At 40.4% G+C, this 19,644-nt stretch overlaps 1 protein-coding gene across 4 annotated transcripts in view; it reads right to left on the bottom strand.

Moving 5' to 3' along the window:
• The window catches only part of ctif (cap binding complex dependent translation initiation factor), a 55,970-nt gene that overhangs the window by 9,363 nt on the left and 26,963 nt on the right, over positions 1 to 19,644 (bottom strand). For 2 of the 4 annotated variants that reach the window (XM_022762876.1, XM_022762879.1), the window contains 6 exons: positions 16,166 to 16,242; positions 10,171 to 10,251; positions 5,577 to 5,977; positions 5,386 to 5,483; positions 4,015 to 4,314; positions 1,625 to 1,780 (listed from right to left, as the gene is read on the bottom strand). In XM_022762876.1, the coding sequence (XP_022618597.1) occupies positions 1,625 to 1,780; positions 4,015 to 4,314; positions 5,386 to 5,483; positions 5,577 to 5,977; positions 10,171 to 10,251; positions 16,166 to 16,242 (1,113 nt within the window). The remainder of the gene's footprint in view (positions 1 to 1,624; positions 1,781 to 4,014; positions 4,315 to 5,385; positions 5,484 to 5,576; positions 5,978 to 10,170; positions 10,252 to 16,165; positions 16,243 to 19,644) is intronic. The other 2 variants (XM_022762877.1, XM_022762878.1) reach the window with 2 other exon arrangements.

The following is a 19,644-nucleotide window of genomic DNA, read 5'->3' as shown; positions in this document are numbered from 1 at the left end:
TACCTGCCCAGCAGGCGGCAAAGTTAAAGCGCCAGATATTTTCCTTAGGAGATGGTAGAGGCCAAAAACAGAGCCAAACAGGAGTGAATGATGGTCACCAGGTGGCCAGAAACCAGACTCCGAATTAATGTTAATGTTGCTCTGTCTGCTGGATGTGTAAAATGCAACTGTTTAACATGTTTGCCATATCAACTGAAAATATTTCAGTTTACAGCTTGTTGGGAATAAATAATAATAGTAATAATAAAAATATTAAAGCACAAGATAAAAAAAAAAAAATAATTCTGGCTCCTGACCATGAGGTGTAAGGGAATAAATAATGATTCGTTTTAAGGCTGCCTTCAATGCAGAATTAGTCAAGGATTATATCATGTACTGCATTTATATGTGGATTGTGGCATATATAAAAAAAAACACCATTGGTTTGTGTGAGACAGTTCGACCGTCAGAGGACAGGAATATTATAGCCTGTCAGTCATGAATGAATAAGATCACTGCTCATCAACTCTGTCTATGCATAATGCTGTCATGTGCACTCAAACACACACTGACACACCTCAGTTGTTACCTAATACTGTTCTGCAGGCTACATCTACAGAAGACAGCCACTACAAAACGCACTGCCATACACACACATGCAAGGACATATGCCTGCACAACATGCACGCAGACACACACACACGCACACGCAAACACGCAAACACACACACACGCAAACATTATGGCACATGGCTTGTAGCTGGAGTCTGACATGTTACAGCAGGATAGTCAAAACAGCAGATGGATAAAAATTAGGAACAATGGCTCTGGGAAATAGATTGTTGAACAACCACATGAGCCCACACACACATACACACACACAAACTGTGATAATGCCCTAGGCATACACTCAGACAGGGTGTGGATGGCATTAGTAGTGTGTGATTGTATTTGGTAGCGAGACGCAGGGTGTGTGTTGAGCGTCGGGCCGGCAGAGGTGTGGACGTGGGCTGTAAAAGCACCTGCCACGTGCCTCAACCCTGTCATTATTTCTACTGTAATGCTCTAAACTACATATTAAAAATGATTTTCACTCCCAGATTCTGTCACTTCCCTCCACCTTTTCTACCTGTCGTGCAATCAGTAAACTTCCTGCGCACCAACTGCCATCCTGACCACAGTACCCCCCCCCCCACAAACACACACACACACACACACACACACACACACACACACACACACACACACACACACATCCCTATGCGCTTCCCCTTTCAATATTCCATCTGTCATTAACCACTTCTGTATTGTGGTATGTCTGCTACAGCTACTCTGTATGGTTTCCATGGTGTGCTTAACAAAGCATGACCAGCTGATGGGAACCGAACCTGGGGTCACGTATTTTCCTGGAACTGATAGTGTCCCGACTGTTTGCACCACAAACCAAACCCAAATGTGGTGTCTCAAGTCTAGACTAGGTCTGGCCAAAAACAGGAAACTCTGGTTTGGTGCGTGTATCGATCTGAACAGACAAGATGTACAAACAGAGCTGGACACTTTCCTCTTACTAGTGGACACATGGATGATGTTGTTTGATTGGTTATTGACATACTTTGATCATAAAGGTGCAGATCTGGATACAGACCTCTCGTAGGCAGGTGTAGATTGGACACACCAGCACCCTGAATGGCTCTCCAGAGCTGCTCCTCATGGTGCCAAACACCTCACACAAGAAGGTGATGAAACCCAACCACCTCTCCACATCTGACTGCTGTAGCTCCTCGCGACGGGAGAAATCCCTCTGTGGGGAGGGGTAGGAAGAGAAAGACACACAGACAGATGCAGATTTAGTTTGGAAAATACACAGACAGATAAGCTTTCATAAATGTGTAATACAACTTCTATGTAGGCAGTGGGTAGGTGGATATTTAAGTGTTTCATAAATTCATCAGCCGCAGAGGTAATCACCATTAACATCTTTACTATCTCTCTGATGGGGAGTTTTTGTAGGTGGCACACATATTAACCTTGCGGTGCTTTAAGTACTTAAAGCCAAAAAGCTGTTGAAAAACACATTAAACAAATTCATGAATTTCTTTTATCTGCCAAAAGTAGAGGAGAATATGTTAATTTGGTTTGAAAGTGAAGGGTAGTGAACTGTGTCAGTGTTGTAAAAGTGTTGGGGTTAATATGGGTTAATGCTTAATGCGCACTTGTAAAGATGTTATACAGCAGGTTAAACTGAAGCTTTATTAACAGTCAGAACAACTCACTCTGCTTCTCATATTTTTCCAGAGTGTCCCTCCTATTATTGTGGACTGAGGTGAACTGGAGACACGAGCGGTTTATATTCTCACAGAATCGTACAACTATGCTGAAGGCCTGCATGTACACAGACATGCACAAAATATGCAGCCTTGAATGGATCCAAGAGAAAATTCACTCACACCATCAAAAACAAACATACCACACACACTCAAAAACAACGACACACGCCTTTCATAAACTTCCAAGGACATCGCCATGGTATTTGACACTTAAACAACAAGCCAGCAAAAGGGGGAGACACACACACATATATAAAAGTAATAGCAAGCGTTAGCAGTAGCAAAGAGAAGCTTAGGTAAGAAAAAAAGATGATGGAGGAGCCAACAGCATTATTGGAAAAAAGTCACTCTTCTCAGCCGTGCTAAATAAAGAGAATCTTTCATAGGTGGAAGTCTGGGTTTGTTTAATCAAAGCAACAACAAACCCCAATGCCTGTCGTTTAATAAGCAGAGCGGTCGCACACTAATTACCCCCATATTGAGATCCAGGGGTCTGGAAGCAACATCATTAATGATGGCCTTCATGAGCCCACTTATGACATTTAAAATGTTTTAAAAGCAAAAAAGCCAAAATGTCAAAGACAAGGAGGGGGTCCATGCTGGCTGGGAAGTGGGAATTAAAGTGAGAAATAAAGGAAGGGGCGGGACCACACAGCTGTGATAAAGGGGGAATAAATAAAAATTGATGGTAGTGGGGGGGGATTAAGAGGATTAAGGCAGGATTGACTACTGCTGAGTCTGGGATAAAATCTCACATCTAAAGAAAGAGGTGTTTAAATGGAAAAACACAAAAACAGAACGGAGGACAGAAGAAGATGTGGATGAAGAAAGCATCTGCAGGAGGAAGAAAGAGGAGTGTGAAAAAGAAGAAGAGACACGACGAGGCAGCAGGTGGATTAACATTTAGACTTTGAATGTCATCTGAAGACAGCATGTATGTCTTGTTTGCCTACTTCTAGATTGTCTGCCGCTCTGGTGAGGTTGTCTGGCACACAGAATGGAGCAAGGGGTGAAAGGGAGGAGAGTGGTTAGAGAGAGGGAGGGAGGGATGGGAAGAGTGCAGGGAGAAGTAGCAAGGCACTGGCCCGTGTCGTTCTGGGGGAGCACGGGAATAGAGAGCTCATGAGGGACGCAGAGGGGGGAGAGGGGGAAGGGGAGAGCGGCAGTGAAATATATAACGGCTGAGAGGATGTTTTCATCATGGGTGCAAGACTGGAACAGTGCTGTAAAGTGAAGGAATGGAGGGTGAAGGAGGGGTGGGAGGGGAGAGGTCTCTCTCTCTCTCCCCTGGGTGTTTAGATTAGCTACTTTGCCCACTGACATTTACAACATCACACACACAGTTGGCTTCCGCCTGAAAGTGCTTCTCGTAAAACTAAGGGGGGATTGAAACAACTAAATTACAGAGGGGATTTTGTTAAAATATGCAGTATAAACAATTAATGGTTTGCCAAATACATACAGTTTTATCAAGTGCTACTATCTTAAAATGAACTTTGAAAGGGCATTTTGATAGCACCTTGTTTAAAGGTATCTACAGGTAAGAGATAACAAGCCATTCATCAAATCTAGTTATTAAATTGGAGCAGAATTTGTTAAACCGAAACAGTTATCTGAATACAGATGAAAATACTGAAGGAGAGATGACTAAAGCTTGAAGCAGCAGAGAGATCACCCCGCTGCTATGATTCCCTCCTTGAGCTCTCACCTGCAGCATGTTGAGGAGCAGCGATCTGAACTTGGTCCCCTCCACCATGAACAGCGCCATCTTGTCACATAGCTTGGCAGCTGTGGCAGCGAAGCTCCTGTCTGACACGGCCTTGGAGTAGATTGTGCTGACCACCTGAGCCAGGGTTTCCTCCGACCGCGCTGAGCACTGCGCCTCCTCCATGAAAGAGGCCAGCTGCTGCTCCACCCCGCTGCTGTTGCTCCTCATGCTGTTGAGAAGGTCCACCAGCCGGTCCATGTTCTGTGACCCGGAGCCTGACGCCTCCACACGTGCCTCTTCCTGAGGCGGGAGATGAGAAAGGACATTAGTGATAGGTGACTGGTGATGATGCAATATTCACTTTCATCATTGGTTTGACCACAAACTCTAAGTTTCTAAAGACAAAATGAATGATGTAAGCCAATTTTTCACACATAATATGATAAGTGATGAAGCAAGTCAATTAGTCCAAATGGAAAAGATAAATTAAGTTCATAAGTATATATTTCAGGGTTTGTGGGGTGACTTTATTTCTTAAGGAGTAGTTGCTCACGTTACATAAGCATGAATGCAACACGTGGTGTCCTACATACATACATACATACGTGCATGCATATATATAAAAATCTAATTGTTATTTCTATTTATTGAGCTACTCTACAATCCCTCCAAGTACTCCTGGTTGGGAATCACTGTGCTAATGTATACACCACCATGACAAATGACACTCACCTTGCTTTCACGTCAGTAGCACATAATCCACAAGACAAGAATCCCAATCTGTGGCTTGTGACATGTAACCAATACACCAGTTCTTATTTTACGATCGTATTTATGTTTCTTATTTATGTTCATAATACTTCCAGTACAGCACATCCCAATCAGGCAAAATGTGGCCCTTAGACTGGAGTCATTGATTCACTGGCATCACTGTGGACATGTTTATTAAATCCTGCCTGCTTGCTGCCTGCTGGAGATTCCCATGCTGTCAAATCAAACCACCCCTGGTAGGTAATGAGTCCACTGTAGAGGGAGGAAGCTGAGAGCGGCACCACAGCAGACACAGTGGAAAACATCAAAACTGTTTAACTGTTAATGCTGCTTTAGTTTCTTCACCTCCTCAGTGAGAACATGTACTCTCCTCCTCCTTGCCAGTCGGAGTGTGTGTCAATCTGGATGCTACATAGCTAAGTAGAAATGACTCAAGCAAAGCAGTGTGAGAAAAGTGTGTGTCTACATGTCTGTATATTAATGACAGTGTGCATGAACATAATGAAAGTAATTATAAGACCAAAAGCGTGTGTGTACACATACACATTAGTCCTGATTGCCTTAATACTGACTGACAGGCACTAAGCAGCTTTTCAGTACCTTGTCCTTTAGTCTCCTCCTCAGCCTCTCCTTTGACGACTGCAGCAAGCTGATTTTGGGCTGCTCCGACTGGCCCTCGTTTGCCTTCCCACTTCCTGCTGGGTTGGGAGATTCCTTATTAACTGTCAGATCTGGGAAAGCATTTGTAATGAGTGTGGACTCAGATTTGGGTGATTCATTGGGACTCTTACTGCTGCAGTCTTGAGGCGGTCTGATCTGCTCGTCACCAGGTTTTACATTCTCAGTCTCTTTGTCTTTGGTTGTTCTCTGGGGTACTCCTTTATCGCCTGTAGCGTTTGACTGTCCGTGCCCCTGACCTTTCTGATTGTGGTGCCAACGCCGGTTCTGGCTGTATCCGTGGTGTGGAGGTCCTCCTTGGCGCTGCCCATGTCCTCCTTGGTACTGGCGAGGCGGTCGGTCAGCACTATTATTTCTGTTCTCTCCCAATTCTGTTGAATTCTGCTGCTGTTGGTTTGGAGCCTGCTGTTGGGTTTGATCCCTCTGGTGCTGCGGTGACTGTTGCTGTATCTGCTGAGGCTGGTTCTTCCCTCCTCCGCCGCCTCCTCCTCCTCCCTGAGGCCGCTGCTGTCTCCTGGAATGAGAGCAGGTTTCAGTTAGCTTCATAGTGATGTAGCAGCAGCTGGCTCGTACCTTGCTTTACTCTGACCACCTCTATATATCACACTGGCACCATGATGGCCTAAAAACCTCGTCCCAGCCCCTCTGTCCCTCCCAAAATTCACTATAACTTGTTACACTACTGTACATGAATTTCCCCTAGGGGATAAATAAAGTATCTATCTATCTATCTATCAAAAAATGGTCAATTTTCTAGTTTTCCTCAACTGCTTATCTAGTCACAGTGACTAACACTAACACTCTTCAATAAATATTACTATCATAATTTCAAAACCAGACACAAACAGTAATCTATCATCTACTGATACAATATTTAAGTAGCTAAAAATTCAAAAGCCTGGTGTCTGCTTACATGTGGATGCACAGTGTGTCTCTGTTTTCCTGTCCTGCATAGCTCTGTGCTTTTGCTGCACTGGCTCTGGGCTTGACAAGCCGCTGACATATGGTCCAGGGGATTAGTCACCCTGGCACCGAGGAGGCAACCTATTATCTGCCTCAGCCTGTGAACTAGCACAAACTCAGCGAGCAGCAGCCAGCACACCTTTGTTCTGATTCAGTTGAGCCCATAACTGCTTTTTACACCTTGACATTTTGCAGGCTGTGTATAAATGCTTGATTATCTGGAAATTAAGGAAATCAAGGCCTGTTTCAACAATAACAAGTGTGTAAGTAAATGAAGGAGATTTGCGTCATTTGTGCATAGGAACGGATACAACCACCAAAAACAGAACCAAAACAGCAGTCTGCAGCTTCACAGCAGAGTGTGATGTACTGTGTATGTGACACATTCCTCCCATAACAATTATTAAAGTTTTGTGCAACTTGTGCCACAGTAACCCTTCTGTCAGTTCGGACCAGACGGGATAACCTTCGTTGCTCTCACATATCAATGATTTGTCGATTCGTCCGTCCTTGGTACTCACCACGGCTGAGCAGCAGCTCCCCACAATCCTTGACATTTCAGAGATGCTCCAGTTGTCTAGCCGTAAACATTGTCAAAGTCACTTAGATCTTAACTAAGTTGCCCCATTCTCTTATTGGGAGCACACAGTTAAAAACAGAGACCTACAGTAGTTAGTTGCACTTGTCTATCAATCAGCATGCTTCAGCAGCAACATATGCTTCGCTATAGTAAACTTTATTTTACCTCCTCAGCAACACCAGATACCGAATTTGGTATGTGGTGCCCGACAAAGCACTTTAATAAAAACAAAAACAAAAACAAAAAAAACAAAAAAACAAAAAAACAAAAAAACAAAAAAAAAACATATAGCACACATAATCATATTAGCTGTGTCTTAAAATGGACAGTTTGAATAGGACCGCAAGAAACACGCTGCTTTTGAGTCTTAAAAAATAATACTTTTGTTCTGTTTGCATATGTGATGAATTCATTGACAATTCAGTGGGTGTTTTTGTTTGTTAAAAATTGTACAAAATGCACCAGAGCTCCTTGCAGTTAAACTCAAGCTCTTTGAAGACTAGGGAAAAAGATTCTTTTACAAAGAGATAGTACAAAGAAAAAAAAATTATAAAAAAAACCCCAAAACAAAACAAGAAAACACAAAAGCAAAATCTGTTACATCCATTGGGCTGTGTAAGCCTTGTGGGAGGCTGGATTGACAAGCTAAGAAAGGCATGTTGTAAGAGTTCATCAATGCCAAGACTGCAATGTGGATAACATCATTCCTCATAAAAGCCTTTCCTTGCACTTTTTAATTTAGCAAACCTTCAATAGCTTGATTTTTTAGACCAAAACATAAAAAATGAATGAGCAAGCCAGACATTTTTGAGGCTTCAGAGCAAAAGTACACAAACTATTCCACCTTGTGAAAGAGAACTTCGTACAAAGTGAAAGTTCTCTTTCACAAGGTGGGCAAAGACATTCCACCTCAAAAGTCAAGTTTGCAAACTAATTCACTTAACCCCAAATAGTATAATATTAGGAAAACCTTGGTAATTACCTTGGAGATTTTCTTTGATCTTAAAAGAAATCTAGTATAGTCATATGCACAAGTTAAAAACAAATTAACAAACTTGGCAGAATTTTACAGACTGCAGCATTAATACATGGTGGATTTTATTAAACCTGCAAAATAAAAAAGTGATGGATAATGGACAATGCCTCTATTAAATAAACATTTCAGTCATTGAATGTAAGGTCTGGGGAAAATAACTTAGAGATAAACCGGTAAATAACACCAGTAGCCTATTTTTGTATTGTATTTCTGTATTACACAGTGGGTGAAGACTAACAGAATATATGTACAGTCTTAGATTTACTGTCCAGTGATGAATACTAACCTTTGTAAAGATGCACCTCTGATTAGTTTTGAATATGTAGTTTGTGGTGTTGTTATTGAATTGCTTAATACTGTTAACCTTTATATCCTTGAAATCTGAATATCTTTGTATTTTGGGATGTTGGCCATGCAAAAGAAAAAAAATAAGATACACTGAGGTCTAGGAAATATTGAAGAGCATTTTGTTCATACTTTTTTTGACAACCTGGTTACTGAGAAAATAATGAGCAGATTAATGAAATGGTAATGAAAATGGTTTGGAGTTGAAGCCCTAGTTGGCTTTTCTTTCAACTGTCACCCATCTGTCTTGTGTGTGTGTGTGTGTGTGTGTTCACGATGAAGAAGCAGAGTGTATTTATAGTCTTTTTTGTGTGTGTTCATTTGGTTTATGTCTCGCCTGGCCTCCCTGCTCCAGTCTCTTGGGGAGTTTGCGAGTCAGTTCATCTTCTGACTCTCTCCTGTACCCAGCAGCCTGCCTCCAACACTTTGCAAATGTTCTCAGCATGTCAGATGTGTGTTGCCCTGAAAGAACTTTTTAATAACATAGTTAAGTCCTTCTATAGTAAACAATAGGTGGTTTTCCATCTAAATATATCTCAAACGTTAAATCAATTTTGAGTAATTCTGCAAAAGAAAATGTGAATTAATGCACATTTCCATCCACTACTGTTATGCAAATATTAGGAGTTGGTTTGCTGAGATAAACAGCTGGTGGTGCTAACTTTCCAGTCAGATGCTATTAAACCATTGCAGAAGAAGATGACGTAATTACAAGAGCGACTGTCAAACTTAAGATTGGTGAAAACAAATGTAGAAAAAATGATGGAAATGTGGCATTTCTGTTTTTGAGGAATGGTCCAATCTCATCTGTTTTCATCTGCTGCTATTCTTTATCTCTTCTTCGGACGTTTAAGTCACGATTCATAGTACACCCTCTTGTCAGGCACTCCCATCAGCATCCTCCAATGTCTCTCTTTTCTTTTCTCTTAATTATTACATGGCTGCTTATCAAGGTTTTTCCTCATCATCAAACGCAGTGTATTAGCTTAACACTGACTGACAGAAATAGTTTGAAAGAGATTTTATTTTATTTGACTGCAGAGAGTGAGATTTCATAATCTTTTGCAAAGCCATAGACTGCTCAGAGACACCCTAAGAGTTGAGGAGTACAATGCCTCCCTCTCGGAAACAGACACATTCACTCATCTGATGATTAATTTGATCTCTACAGTAGCTGTTAGTTCTGGCTAGGCTCTAATAAGACATTCCCCTGATCTACTGGTGATGCGGAGAGGTGAAAGTGAGACAGTAATAAAATGTTAATCATATTTAATGACCGTGAGCTCTGCAGTAGCTTGAGTGTTGCTCGGCTTGACCATATATCAGTCATATTAGTGCCAGGGAGATGTTTGCATTAAGGATAAATGATGGGGCCACTGATGAAATTTTATCTCACAATATCTTGTTACTTAAACAGATCATGTCTGGCGTGATTAACTGTCTAATCAAATAAGAAAATATATTTTTTTTTTGGGTTGAGAGGATGAGTCTGGTAACATAAACTTAGAGTTCAATTAGTGTTAGATGTTGCCTGTTTGGATCTCCTCTTTATTTTCATTCAAACTACTTCTTATATTGAACTATTCAAGTATTTCATGGAGAAAAAACAAACAAACACAAGAGGAGCTCTTTCTTCTTGTCTCACCATTTATCAGCTGACCTTTAGATGCTGAGGCTTCGTTAAGGAGGATAAAGCAAATGCAAATTACAGTGTGTCACATGTTGAAAATCCATTCACGTTCCATTTCGTGCTCTGGGTCTGGGCTTACATGTGGTCACTAACCTGGCTGAGACTTGCCGCTTTCCCCCGGGGCCAGTAGGCAGAAGTATGGTTAACTGGTCTCGGGTGAACAGATCAACCACTCTACAAGCAGGAGAAGAGGGTATGCCACAATGCAAGTGATTGGAGGAATGGAGGAGGACGAGGGATAAATGAAGAGTGTAGTAAAGTGTCAGAAAAATTTGAAGAGAACGGCAAGGGAATTATTATAGATTTCAGAAGAGAAACAGGAGATTATAAAAGATATGGAGGAAGGGAGGGAGCGGCGAAGCAAAGAGGGAAAAAAACAAAAAAAAGAAACTACAGGTTCATAACTATGTCATTCAAACAACATGCATACAGGAAGAAGAATGCTATGGAAACTAAAAAGGTGAAATGATTTGGCAGATGTCATCATGGAAGGAGGTAGGATGGTGATGATCGATCATGGCTGTTGCTAGGTGTACGTGTGTGTGGATGGAGATTTCATGGACCCATTGGACCATTGGTTGACCCAGACTAGAGAATCGATTGGCCCAGGGGGAAGAGAAGCCTGCAGGCCAGACAGTCAATAACTTCATACAGGCCACAACACACTGCTTTAATGGACTGTGGAGAGACAGGTTTTGACTGTCTGACGGAACATTTGCATCACTCTTTACACAGTTTTTTTTTTGTTTGTTTTGTTTCTTTTTCCTTTTAAAGTTTTAAGATTCAAAATCAAAGCTTACTGTGTGTGTGCATACATGACTGCATAAATACATTGCAGATTACAATCAATAACTTTGAGTCATCATGCCCAGAAGATATAAGCAGAAAAGCAAACTGTTCATCGTAGGTGCAGAAAAACCAGCAGACCTGGGGCCAGATGTATAAACAATGCGTGTACACGAAAGCCATGCACACACCATTTCTCACACATGAACTGATATTTGTTTAAAAGAAAAATGTGTGGTGCGAATGTATACGCAACACACATATTTCAGCTCACATGTACACAGTTTTCTAGAGCCAGCTGCGGGGGATATGATAAGGAAAAGATTAAATATAAGGTGAGAGGCGTAATCTAAAAGTAAAGTAGTTTAGTTTGTTTGCACAGTTCACTCACTGTGTTATTGGTTTTGCAGTGTTCACAACAGGGCATTTCAATCCAAAGGTGCACTTATAAAAATATATTTTAAATAATTATTAGGGAGTAGGGATGTCACCGACAAGTTACAGACAACCAAAAACCAGTATGCAAATGGTTTCACAGAGCATTTCGAATAAAAGCTCAAGCTCAAACTTAACTAAACACTTCAAAAACAGACAAACCGAGTCTGTACACAGGATTTAGGGTGAGTGAGTTTTAATTAACAACATGTCGTCAAAATTTTTATATCCTGAAATGCTAGCGGTATTGTTTGTGAGATGCAAGGAAAGGTTCACAAAGGTAAACGCAATCTTTTAGGCAGCTTCATCCTTTATTGTTTCTTACTGGATGCCTACATGTTACTGTTGTTGCTGGAATGTTATAAGTATTAAATAAAAGTGTTTATGTTGAAAAAAGTTCATTTTCTTGATTTGTTGTTTGCCGTGGTATTGAATATGGTATTTGTGATGATCAAATTACTGGTATTGTGACATCCCTATTTAAGAGGGAAAAATTTTATCATTCTATTATCCATATTCCAGACGTCATTTCCTCATTCTAGGAAAACATTTTGCAAAGTCTTTTTCAATGACTGCTATAAATTAATCATTGATCATCTTTCTGACCATTGATGATGGTTTATAGGTACATGTCATTATGTATTTTGAAATGTAATTTGTTAATAGTACAGGCATAACAGTTGCAACAGCTGTTCAGGTGCTACTGGAGAACCTTACCTATGTGACACAATAGGTAAAATTGCACTTTGCCATTCTTGTTATTGACAGGTCTAATGAAAAGTGGAAAGGTAGAAGTTTTCATATGCAAACAGCTGATTAGGTGTGTTTTTACATAGATTCCCTGCTAACTGTGGGAGTGGGAATAAGGCGTGTGCATGCGCGCACAGTTCCACAGTGATTGAGGTTTATGAAACAGAACCATGCATATGCACACCTTCAGAAATCTGACACAAGCATGCATATGCATATTTCTGTCTTTGTGCATCATCACAGACTTCGACACACAGTGTTATGCGTCTGGCCCCTGTAGTTTACTTTTACTCGAGTGCATAAATGCATGCATGCACACACAGCAGACATCATCATGATCACAGAATAGATAGTGAATTGGTGCTTGGTGTAGTTAAACATTTCCGCAGTTTACATGATACTTGTTTGTTCAGCTTATCATTTTATAACAACATTGTGTGGAAAGTACATGCTCCATCAGGCAGATAGGCTTAGTGTTTGGTGTTAAAATCATCTTTCTTCGATTGTAAGTACAGTGAAATTGATGCTGTGTAGGAGGTGAACTTTTAGTAAAACAGACAAAATAACACGTACATGTGTAAAAGTTCCTCAATAATTCACTGATTTTTTTTTAGAAAGAGGGAAAAAAGGGACGATAAAGAGCATATTAGCTCCTTTTTTGCCCCTTTTCTGTTTTAGAGCAGAAAGCAGTAAGCAGCACATTCCAGTAAATCACAACTAATTTCAGCCCTGCTTGACGTGCCTACTAAAGTAGAAACACATGCACTACCTCCCCTTTCTTTTCCTTCCTGCCACAGCCAGCCTACACTTTTCCTTTACTCAATCTCACAGCTCTCACTGTGTTTCTCTTTCTTGTCCTTTCTTCAGTACAACCCTCAACCCTCATGCTTTGCACATATAGGGTCAATATTTATCTCCATATTTCATCATCTGCTTCCAACAAGTTTACATTTCACTTTATTTTCTTCACAGACACAAAATATAACACAAAACTAAATAAACACAACTCTAACATTATCTACGTGCTTTCTCTTTGCAATGAATATTTATTGCCTCAGGCTACTGGTTGTGTTCTGTCACAGAGCCTGAATGCTGAATATTGAGAATATCGACATAAGAGGATTACCATGTTTGATAGACAAACATATGCAGTTAATGTGTTTGATGAGCAAACACGCTGAGCTTCATAAAGGACAGTATGGAGTAATGATGGCTGTGGAGGCTGTTTTCTTTGTCAGTTCTCTAATACAATAACCTGTTTTCATACAAAGTCTCTTGGCCAGGTTGGACTGTCATGTTCATATTTTTCCTGGGTCCTTCCTACTGTGTATAAGAGTCTTCCTAACTGCCAACTATGATGACATTCTGCCTTCCTTTACTAAGCTTTCCACAAATGAATAAAGCCCATATTCATACTGTCACTGTTTTCATTTGTATATACATTCACCAAGCACTTCATTAGCAACACTTGTACTTGTACCTGCTTACTGATGCAATCAGCCAATAATGTGGCAGCAGTGCAGTGCATAAAGTCCTGCAGACACAGGCCAGGAGCTTCAGTTAATGTTAACATTTAACATCAGAATGGGTTGAAAAATGTGATCTCAGTGACCTTGACTGTGGCGTGGTTGTTGGTGCCAGACGGGCTGGTTTGAGTATTTTCTGAAACTGCTGATCTCCCGAGATTTTCATGCACGACAGTCTCTAGAGTTTTTACTCAGAATGATCCGAAAAACAAAAAAACATCCAGTGAGCTGCAGTTCTGTGGAAGGGAACGCCTTGTTGATGAGAGAGGGCAGAGGAGAATGGCCAGACTGGTTGGAGCTGACAGGAAGGCTACAGTAACTCAGATAACCACTCTTTACAACTGTGGTGAGCAGAGCAGCTTCTCAGAATGAACAACACGCCCAACCTTGATGTGGATGACCTACAACAGTAGAAGACCAAGTTGGACTCTCAGGCTGCAGTGGACACAGGTTCACCAAAACTGGACAAACATAGCCTGGTCTGATGACTCTTGATTTCTGCTGAGGCAGCAGATGGTAGGGTCAGAATTTGGCCTAAACATCATGAATCCATGGACCCATCCTGCATCGTATCAACAGTTCAGGCTGCTGGTGGTGGCGTAAGGGTGTGAGACATGTTTTCTTGCCACACTTTTTGCCCCTTAATACCAATTTTGAATGCCACACTCAACCCATTTTCTAATAGGTATTCTCCGTGCATAATGCATATTTTGCAGAAATGTTGTGATGCAGTCATGTCAACATGGAGCAGAATCTCCAAGAAATGTTTCCAACATCTTGAAGAATCCAAGCTATAAAGAACTGACGCTGTTTTGAGCAAAGGGAGGCCCAACCCAGCATTACTTTGGTAGTCCTAATAAAGTGCTTGGTGAATGTATGCATGTTACATGATCTGCCAGACGGACCAAAGGTAATTTTTCCACCTTATGAACAATAAAGTTCTATTCTATTTTACTCGCCTTACTTCTGTCCTCGCCCAAGCTCTCTTTGTAATTGTTGAATCCTGTAAAAAACCATCCAAGATTTCACATAGAGATCCCTTGAAGCAGAGATTTGATGAATGATTTTGTCAGTTGTTTTTGAGAACAGTTGGTGCTTCATTTCTCTGTCCAGTTTATGTAAGTTTGGTTATACAGTTGTACTGATCTGCTTTTCATGTCTGTCCACGTCTATTTATCCTGTGCCTCATCCCTCCTTTTGATATTCTTCATCCTAAGCTTCATCCTGCTTTCTCTATTGCTGCAGCGCAAATATATTTGGCCAGCCTGTGAGATGCCTGTCTTTAATGTAAGGAGACAGGAGGCTGCATGTAACCCCAAAACATTACCAGATGAGAGATTAATTCTAATACAAAGATAATGTGGGTTCACATTCTAGCCTGGTGGGACATCTGTATCAAAACCTTGAACAGCATGTACTCCCCACTGAAGCAAATTTAAGGTGTGGAAAAGATCGATGGAGATATTGTCAGATCAAGTGTTCAAATTTCAGAATGTCTGAGTCCATCACTATAAAGTCATTGAGCAGAAACTAACATTCATTTTTAGTCTTATTATATTGCATTTCTCATTTCTTGTTATTCAACCTTGTGATAAGAATTTGCTATTTCCAGGTATAGTCCTTAAATACAAGCTGTAAAGTTACTGAATTACTGACAAGATGTGCTTGGAAGCAGACTATATGAAAAAAAAAGATGATGTCTTGTTAATATTTCCAGTTTACAAAACAAATAGACTGAAACCTAAGCAAACTGATGTTGGTCCAAGTTTATATTTTTGTTCTTTTCCTTTTGCCAGGCCTGATCTACACCCATCAAACATAAACACAATAGCTCTGGACAGAACCAATTATTCTCTGTACTTAAAAACAAGGATGAAAGTGCTTTTGTCCATTTCGTATAGCTGAAATTTCCTCTTTTTAACCACAAATACAACCCAAATATTTTCTCTTTGCCTGTCTCTTAGCAACTGAAGAACAGTTTTCCAGTGACATCAGGGTAGAGAGTGAGAGAACGAGAGAGAGAGAGAGAGAGAGAGAGAGAGAGAGAGAGAGAGAGAGAGCTCGAGAGAGAGAGAGAGAGATTTTTTCTCTCTCTTAAGACCTGGTTTCAATGAAGTCAGACTTGGGTGAAATTAGATTTCAGAGTGTATACACTTAAGATGTGCCACTCAAATTTAGTGCGTGGCACATTTTGGATTTGGGCCAGGAAAACAGGTTAAATGTTGCAAAGCATGACAATCAAATACATATTCACAAAAGGAAAGACAGCTTGAGTGTTGTAGGTAAAAACAGGTGGCTGAGTAACTGGCTTAAATTTTTTTTAGAGCGCTTTTAAAAGTAAAAAAAAAAAAAAAAAAAAAAAAGAAATACCCTGAACGTTTCTGCAATGTTTTTTTTCTTTTTCCTGTCTGCAGTGAAGTGTGGAGCCTGCATTCCTGTCTTGACATTGCTTTGGCCGGGGAGAGATGTTAAGGCTATGGGACTGGCTGTGCACTGACATCTGACATCAACGCATAAAAAAACATTCCCTCTCACTGAGGTAGGTGTGTGTGTGTGTGTGTGTGTGTGCGCCGGCTTGCATGCGTCATTACCGTCGGTCATTCCTCCTGCGTCGGAAGAGCTTTTTGGTGTGTGCAATCTCAGCCTCATTAGGAAGGGGTGGGAAGACCTGTTAGAGACAAATCATAGAGTAAGAGACAGCTGCTGTCAAGACCAGCAATTTATATCACTATGGAAAGTATCCATAGAATTCTTCACCACTGCACAAGTAGAAGTACACTGAAACGTGCAAACTTTTCTCATGAAAAGAACACATAAATTCTAGGCTTTTTCTTTAGGAAGATGTTTACACAACCCTGCAGAGCTAAATGTTCATGAAAAATCTTGGATCACCATCAAAAGTGAACTTTTAATGCCAGAACTCTCACGAAAAGTGAAGCATTTTTATGTCCATGTTAATGTTCAAATTTTCTATTGTTTCATGCATGTATTATTTGTGCAAATATACTAACGAAACCTATATCACCTAAAGTCAGCAGTAGAATTACTGTACATCTCGATGGCTTCCATTGAGTGTGTTCAATGTAGGTGAATACTTTTCTTCTTTACTAATACTACAACGTAATGCTGCTGAACAGGCAGTCTACAGTGATGAGAGCTTTACACCCAGATATGTATTTGTGTTTGTATTAAAGTCTACAACTAGACATGTCCTTAAATGTGACAGAACAGAACAACTTGACAGCTAAGAGCTTCATCTACTCATTCATTCGGCCACTCCCCCCTCAGTAACATACTCTAAAGTGAGCAGTAAATTGATATTTCTGACATTTATGAATCATCGTCATAATTGGCAGCTGTGGAGTAACACATAGGTAATCTTCACATCTGTAAAATGCACACCATTGCCCTGAGGGACTGTAAGCGGAAAGTATAGTATATAGGGCACTTTATAGTGGATAAATTTACGGACGGAATCTGAACATTCAAATAAAATGGCAATAGGTTGATATAATACACTATACACTAAAAATAGGGAGTGATCTCGGAGACATGCATAGTTTGGTGTTCTTAATTATTGCACCTGTAGGTAAAGACAGCAACTCAGAGGCTTAACTATACCGGTATTTTCTGTAACCCCTAAAATAAAATAGCTAAACGTGAGAACCACTCAAATTTAATATGCAGTGCGCTTGCTTTTTAAAAGAGTCTTCAGGACAGTGGCAGGAGGAAGGAGAGAGGAAATATGAACAACACTGCACAGAAAATTAGGAAATGTGGAGCAGTTGCAGGTAACAATGTCAGAGGGGAGGAGAGTTAGCGATGGAAAGTTAAACATATCTGTGTCCGTGTCAATATATAATGTTGTCACCGCTAGAAGCTGATTTAATAATATCTGGTAGCAGGGTGCAGAGATTTCTCTATGCTTGACTTCTCCATGCCTAGTGAAGCGTACTCCTTCCTGTTTAACTATTTGTTTGTCTAGCAACTCAAGCAACAGCAGTTGTTAGATTGAACTAAATTTCATTTTTGAAACCAAAACAGCAGGATCAAAATTAGTTGAAGTAATCTAACAACAGGTATTTTTCATTTTAATTTGATTACATGTGGCATTTTGTTGGAAAGTGACTATGGAATGTTCAACTTGTTGTGTAATGTCCGTCACTTGTACAGTTCACTTCCTGTGAAAAGGAAATAAGACCATCCATCATCCATTAAACATCAGCCCTGTCAATCAAATAGCATATTCCCCCTTCACCAAGCATCACTGTGTGCTGTTACCATGGCTACAGGTGGGAAACGACTAGCGCTGTTGTGTATACATACATACATACATACATACATACATACATACATACATACATACATACATACATACATACATTAAGTCTGTAATGGTTGATGATTTTGTGATAGGATGGTGCATAAATGTACTATTGTGCATAGGGAGACCATGACACTATGTTACAAGTAGATACTGTGCATAATGTGAGATACTAGAGATTGTGTGAGTCTGAGGAAAGCATCTACCTGCATCATCTACACAGTCAAAGCCAATGAGTGTCAATGTCAATCATTGATCAGAGATGCATGTGTGTGTGTGCAGCAGACAGATGCAGGCTGATGCAATAAGTCCCATATGTCCCCAAACTCTCAAACCAATGCATTGTGCAAGAAGGTAACCACAGTCTGTAAGAAGGAAGCAGAGCTATGTTTGTTCTTCAAACAGTGTCATTCAGTTGCTGTTCCTTTTTTGATTTCTAGATAAAACAATAACAAAAAATGGGAACCAAAATGTTTGATCTCAGTGTATCTTGTCTCATCATCAGTTAATGTACATCATGTGATGTTATTAATGTCTAATTCTCTTTATATCAGATCTAAAAGCAGCTACAAAATTATATTTGGTGAGTTTTTTGAAGAAAACAAGAGAGAGAAAGTTACACAAAATGTTTTTAGTACTGTAATAGCTTTTACACTGCACTGCATTGTCACTGTTTTGCATGAACAAACACACCAAACTAAAAAAAAATCTACTAATACTTTGGGTTGCAGCAAGGGTGTTTGGATTTCTGATTTTCTGTTTCGCACAAACATACTGTACATTCAGACATCCAGAAACACAAACGGTAGATATTCAAATGAGTTTGAGAGAGAGCTTGATATCTGACACTGCTGCTCTAACCTACTTCTCTCTTAGAGAGGCTGCTGGGGGATTGTTGGATTCTGATTAAATCCAGATGTCGGAGGCAAAAAGTGTGTGTGTTTGTGTGTGTCCAGGATGGGTGGGAGGGTTGGAGGGGCACTGCATTTGTGTGGCACAGTGATATCCAAAAAAGGCATACAAACACACTTAAATTGTCTGTTAGTACAAAGCTTTACTCTGACAAAGCGCATTAAAAGGTTTCACATATAAACCTAAAAGTATTAATATCTTTTTTGTTTTTTAACTAGACTTCAGCTTCTTGCCACTAGAAAACACTGACAGGGAGAAAAAGTAGGTGGAGAAAGAAAGAGAGGAACTGTTGCATGTTTAGCTACTGTAGTTTTCCTCTAGGATATCATTAGCTGTAATTCTGCCTTCAAATGGTAACCAGATGACAGTGAGCACACACACACACACACACACACACACACACACACACACACACACACACACACACACACACACTACGATGCACACTACACATATTTACCAAAACCCTTTAACTTTGTTGCTGTAATTTTCCATTGCTAGTTCAGATTGCATGTAAAAAAAATCTCATATTTTTGCTGTAAACGAAAAAATGCCTCTTAAATCATGCAAATCTATATCCAAAAGAACAAAAGCATTATTTTGGACAACAGCCATGCTTTAGAGAAAGGCTCCAGATTCGTGTGTGCACAGTTTATGATGCATCCAACAGAAACATAGAGGCAGGAAGCAAGAGATGTAGAAATGTCTCGGTGGCTGACAGGGAGAGCGCTCTGCGTGCATGTGAGCGTGCGTGCTTGCGTGTGTGTGTTAATATGCTATCTGCAGGTAGCAGCCAGTGCGGGGTAGATCAAAGAGAGGCGTGTGCTGCCCGGG

Source organism: Seriola dumerili, unplaced genomic scaffold (genome assembly GCF_002260705.1).
Source record: "Seriola dumerili isolate Sdu_G_001 unplaced genomic scaffold, Sdu_1.0 BDQW01000450.1, whole genome shotgun sequence".
NCBI classification, from domain to species: Eukaryota; Metazoa; Chordata; class Actinopteri; order Carangiformes; family Carangidae; genus Seriola; species Seriola dumerili.
This window is presented reverse-complemented; position numbering and strand designations above follow the sequence as displayed.